At 59.3% G+C, this 5,460-nt stretch overlaps 1 protein-coding gene across 1 annotated transcript; it reads right to left on the bottom strand.

The window, feature by feature from the left end:
- Positions 1-230: 230 nt before the first annotated feature.
- Positions 231-5,020, bottom strand: STX4 (syntaxin 4). Its single transcript, XM_044233152.1, has 11 exons — positions 4,930-5,020; positions 4,643-4,744; positions 4,434-4,533; positions 4,224-4,298; positions 3,641-3,711; positions 2,162-2,270; positions 2,012-2,088; positions 1,637-1,774; positions 804-914; positions 582-680; positions 231-487 (listed from the first exon to the last, which is right to left on the bottom strand). The coding sequence occupies exons 1-10, from the start codon at positions 4,957-4,959 to the stop codon at positions 600-602; spliced, it is 894 nt and encodes a 297-aa protein (XP_044089087.1). The 5' UTR covers positions 4,960-5,020; the 3' UTR covers positions 231-487; positions 582-599.
- Positions 5,021-5,460: the final 440 nt, after the last annotated feature.

Genomic DNA, 5,460 nt, shown 5'->3' with positions numbered 1-5,460 from the left:
TACCCAAGGGCAGTACTAAGCCAGACAGGGGCATCTGTCCCTCCCTGACCCACCTGCTCCTGTGGGAGAGTAGAAGGGCAATGCCAGTTTCTGTGGTCACAGCACCTACAACAGTCTGATCTGAGTCTCTCTGGGCTGGGCCTGGCTCCAAGGATGGCCAGGAAAAGGGGAGGCTAGACACCTGAGGGCCGTGGGCACCCCTTCCAGGAACACACAAGCACAGGGCAGGCTCCAAGCACTTTTTTTTTTTTTTAATTTCTTACAAAACCGTGTGTCCCAGCCAAACAGGATGCCGCAGGCCTTCCCCCAGGCATGGTGGCCTGACTGGGGAAGCCCCCAAGAATGAGTGGCTGCCGACCCCAGGAGAACCATCTGCCCCTCTGCACAGGCCCAGTGGGAGGAAGGGGTCCAGCTGGAGGCTCTGTCCTGCCCTCCCCCCTCAGCTGCTAGGAGCGAGGCAGACCTGGGTCTCTGGTGCTTTTAGCGCCTGCAAGGGAAGGAGGGAGAAGAGGGTCTGAGGGAAGGAGGCAAGGCTGGGGCCTGGGATGAGGCAGGCCGGGGGCAGGCCCACAGGATCTCACCAAGAATGTGCGATGCTCTCACACCAATGTGGCGATACCAATGATGACCGCCAAAATGACGACAGTGACAGAAACACAGATGGCGATCAAGACTTTCTTCTGTGGGAGAGGAGTTAGGGACACTCACTCAGGAGGGGAGGGGAGGCCACCAGGGTCGGGGATGAGAGGGGAGGGGGATAAGAGGAGGGGGGGGGGAGGGGAGGGGGGGGGAGGGAGGCTCACCTTCCGGGCCTTCTTCTGGTTCTCCAGGGCAATCTTGACGTGTTCCTGCCCACGTTCCACATAGTCCGCGGAGCTCAGGATGTTCTTCTCAATCCGGTTGATCATCTCCCCCTGCTCAGAGGAGCGCGTGGTTCAGGCCGGTAGGGATGACTGAGGGCCCGGCAACGCCTCTGCTTGAGCGCCCCAGCCGCCTGAAGGCCATTTTCTGGCAGCAAACAGCACTAACAAGGTGCGGGGCAGGACCACAAAAGTTCACATGCCCGAGGGTGGCTTCCGGGCTCCCTTTTATCCTGTGGCCCCTTCTGCCCTGCTCCCTTACCTGCTACAACCTTCCGTTGTGACTTAGGGCCAAGTGCCTTAAGAGGCCCATACCTTTTCACAGAGTGTGGACTTCTGTCCCCTCGTCCATCTGTCTGAATTTGCCCATTCTTCTAGGCCTGCCTCTCAACAGCTGTGAAGCCCTCCCCACCCCTGCCTCCTCATGGCACCACCCGCCTTCAGGTCCTGGTTCTCCTACGGAATGGAGTCCCTTCCCCGGGACCCCCAGCTGCACGAGGCTGTTGGCAGCAGCACCGGCGAGTGAGCTCCCCCAGGACAGAGCCGGAAGCTCACCCTCAGCCATACAGCCAAGGGCACAAAAGAGCCACCTCCCACCCCGCCTCATCCAGATCTGTGGAGGCAGGTGCTCTCAGGAGGGAGGGCCAGCCTGGGGGAGGTGGGGGGCGAAAGCTTCGGAGAGAGAGGCTTGAGGGTGGGGATGGGCGGACAGTCGCCGCAGGGTTCCGACTGAACACGGTCTCAGGTCAAGCCCGTCGGCTGTCTCGGGGGCCTACCTGCATCTCCACTTCGGTAGCCAGGAAAGTGAAGATCTCATGAAGTTCACGGATACTGCGTTCAAGCTGCTGGATCTCACTGTGTCGTGCCGAGATCTCATTGAGGGCCTGTCGAGTCACCTGTGTGTCCTTCAGTATCTGGGGAGTGGACAGCAATGCACAGACGGGTCACAGGGAACCTGGCAGCACGTCCGAAGTTCCCGTTGAGCTCTCGGGCAGCCCCGGGACCTGGAACCGGGGCTGGGGCGCTGACACGTGACACTACGCCTGCTAACTCATTCCCCTCCAGGCCTCCGTATTCCCGCAACCAGAAGGGGCCAGGCCTCGGAGAAGACGAGAGTCCCAGAAGGGGGAGGCGAAGCTGTGGCCACTCACATTGGACACAAACACCTCGCTCTGCCCACTGTCCAGCATCTGCTCCAGCTCCTCATCCGACGCCATCCTGGCATTTGCTGCGAAGGGGAAAAGCCAGGCTCAGAGCTGCATCGGGTGAGCGGACTCTGCGGGCCACACACCACGACTCACTGATCTTCAGCTGCCTCCGGATCCGCTCCACGTTCTTCTCCCGGTACTCGGACTGTGTCAGGTTGCACTTGTTGATGAGCTCCACGAATTGCTGGGACAGGACCCCATGCTAATGGAAGAGAATCTAGGCTGGGCACCTCGGGAGGATTTGGCTTCGACACCCCCGAGGACAGCACAGGCTGCTCTAGGTGCCCGCCGCCGCAGCCACCATTCTCTCCAAGTGAAAAGCCGAAGCCCTTTCTGGGCCTACGTGACCCTCCCTTCCCCCACGTCCCCTCTGACCTACCTCTTCCAGCTGTTGCCTCCCTCCCTCTCTCCAACACCGACACTGCTCCTGCCTCCACGAAAGCCGCCCCCACCTCGGACTTTGCGTTCGCTGCTCCCCGGGTCTAGCCTGCTCACGCCCCGCAGAGATCACCGACGGAATCGCCGACGGAACGGGGTCGTCTCTGCCTTACTAACACTGCAATCCGCCTGCTCCCGGCTCTCTCCATCCCTCTCCTCGTTTCTTTCCCTGAATACTTAACTATGTTCTCAAATAATGTACATATTGATCCACGTGTTTGTCTCTCCCCACCAGAACAGAAGCTCCATGAGGATAGGGCTCCTGGGTTCACTGCTGTATCCCAAACAGCTAAAAAAACAGCTAATAAACCCCTGTGAATACTTGCTGAACACCAGCCTCACTGCTCAGACCAAAGGTGGGCTAGTCCACTTGCTGCACTTGACAGGGTCCATCTGGGCCCTCAGCCTCTCGCATCAGGGACCGCCACAGGCTCCCTCTGAGATGTTCTCTCATCTTGTCTTTCCCCGGCCACCTTCAATGTGTTCAATCTTTGGAGCACCTTCCCCAGAGACCTATCTCCTCTCCTGCCCTCAGCTGTACCCCTGCAGGCTGCCCAAACGGCTCTATCTTCAATCTAGGGGGACTTGCTGAGCTCTGGGCCTTCCTGCTCCAACTCTGACCTCCAGGAAATACGAGTAACTCCTCACTGGGAACCCAGAGCGGGGCAGTTGGATTGCCTCAAATCTCCTTGCTAAGATTTGAGTCAGTGACCTTCCTCCTCCAGGGAAGTTCCTCTTGTTGACTTCTTGAATTCTGCCCATGGGGCAGAGGCCGTCCCTGTCACGTGGGCAGGAAACCCCCCAGTTACTTATGACTGTTCCCCCTTCTTCCCTGGGCAAGGATATTAGCTGCAAACCCTTTCTGAGTGATGTCTCTGTCACCTATTCAAGCTTGACCACCCACCTTGGTTTCTAGAAAGCATGCGTTCCACAGTCAAGCCCAGATCCTATCTGGGGACCCAGCAACTTGTCACCGAATGGAGAAGGTGACAGATTGTTAAGTGGACTGGGAGTCGGGAGTCTTGACCTTGGGTGAGTCCTTTCTCTCTTTCAACCTCAGTTTCCCCATTTGAAAAGCAGCTAATGATCCATCTAATGATGTGAAATGTCTTAGTTCTGGGACTAACAACCCACCTGTGTCTTTCTCATCCTCGTGTTGACTGAGTTATAATTCTCATCCGCCTCCTCATTCTGGGGCTCTATGGCTGTGGGAAGACACAAGGGGATTGGCGAGGAAGGGGACTGGAGCTGTGATTTCAAAAAATCATGAGACCAGGACACAGGGCCAGAGCCATACCCCATCCATACAACAGAGAGGTGCATATCTCCATGGGATTCTTTTGGGAATTATAATTTACCATAAATGACTAATTATGAGCCTCCGATGGAAGAACGTGTATTTTTCTTTGCAATACATCAGAGCATTCCCACAGGAATACAGAGGACTCTTGAGAACCCCCCCATCTGCCCCTCCAAAGAATGCACATTAGGCAGCAAAACTTGTAGAAGTAAATGGTTTCCTTACAAATAAAGGAACTTAAGGGGCTGCCATGTGCTGTGGAAAATAATATGGACTGGAAGCCAGGAGAGAGTGCTTCTAGGCCTGCTATGTGGTCTGGATACATCACTGGCCTCTCTGGGCCACACACTCCTCAGACATACCAGGAGCCGGGCAGGACCACAGGGAAGGATCTGTCTGAGGTCCTGGGGAGCTCACCCTTCAGCTGCGATCGGATCTCCCTCCCCAGCTGTTTGATCTCCTCGCGCAGGTTCTGCAGGTCCTGCTTCATACCTGAGCAAGAGAAACCCAGGACTCCCAAACAGCAGCCCCCACCTCAACCACCCTCCCCGGCCACCACCTTCACGGAACTACAAACCCCACAATCCCTCCGGCTGAGCGTGCGTTTGCACTTGGGGTTTCACTCACTTTCCTCGGGAAGAGGCGTGGCCAGGATGGTGACCTGCTGCTTCTCCAACTCTCGGACTTTATTCTCCAGCTTGACAATAGTCTGTCGAATTGTCCGGACCTGGCAAGGTGACCGAGAGGGCTGAAGGAGCTGCGGGGGTTCTCCGGGCCGCGCTGCACACCGAGTCATCCAGCCCCCTCGCGAAGAAGCCCGGACCGCGGCCGCTCACCTTGTGGAAGAACTCATCGTCCGGGCTCCCCAGCCGCGCAGTGCCCGGCTGTACCACCAGCGCGACCCGCTCCCGGTCCTCCTCGTCCGAGCTGTCATCCCCCTACCAGGGCCGGGGTCAGCGGCATCATTTCCTTGCTGCGGCTCTGTCCCCGCAGGACTCGGGGACTTCCGGGTCTTTCCCAGCCCTCAGGCACCCCGCCCTGCCCCCGAAGTCCAGGACTCCTGTACTCCGGCCAGACCCTGTCCGGTCCGCCCGTCCGCAACCCGGCAGCCCCCACTGCTCACCTGCCTCAGTTCGTGGGTCCTGTCGCGCATGGCGGCCCGAGTTCCCCGTCCCCGGCGCCGGAGCCCCGCGGGCCTCAAGACGAAGTTTTGGAACTCCCGCACCCCACTCGTTCTCGGACACGGGCACTGCCCCCTCCCTCAGCCGGCAGACCCCCGAGCTCCCCCACGAGCCAGCAGAGGCTCTGTCCCGGGCACCATCCACAGTCAGTGGCGAGAAGCCGACCTCGGGGACCGGGGACCCCCCCGAGATCCCACAGGTTGGAATTCCCTTTTCTTTCCCCCCCCTCCCGCTCCTGCAGCCTCGGCCCCGCCCCTCCGGGATGGTCGGGGCATGCGCGCGGGGCCGCGTCTCCTGCTCGCCCGAGGGAGCGGCTGCGGTCGGAAGCCGCCGCGCCCCGAACGGAAGCAGAGCTGCCAGGACCGGAGAACCCGCCCCCTTCGCCGGAACTGTCGCGTCTGCCAACGGAAATCCAGTGGCCGACCCGGGCGGGAGTGCGTCACCGTTCGTCATCTGACGGGCCCTGCCTCGCA

The sequence above is a fragment of the Neovison vison genome, chromosome 14, assembly GCF_020171115.1.
Source record: "Neovison vison isolate M4711 chromosome 14, ASM_NN_V1, whole genome shotgun sequence".
In the NCBI taxonomy this organism is placed as follows: Eukaryota; Metazoa; Chordata; class Mammalia; order Carnivora; family Mustelidae; genus Neogale; species Neogale vison.
The sequence above is the reverse complement of the archived record's forward strand: the minus strand, read 5'-3'. Positions and strand labels throughout refer to the sequence as shown.

Excerpts from the sequence above, each read along its gene's own strand:
- STX4 (XM_044233152.1), bottom strand. The coding sequence starts at position 4,959 with ATGCGCGACAGGACCCACGAACTGAGGCAG. Across the intron at positions 4,745-4,929 it reads GGACCCACGAACTGAGGCAG|GGGGATGACAGCTCGGACGA; the intron begins GTGAGCAGTGGG and ends CGGCCCTGGTAG. Across the intron at positions 4,534-4,642 it reads ACGATGAGTTCTTCCACAAG|GTCCGGACAATTCGACAGAC; the intron begins GTGAGCGGCCGC and ends TCACCTTGCCAG.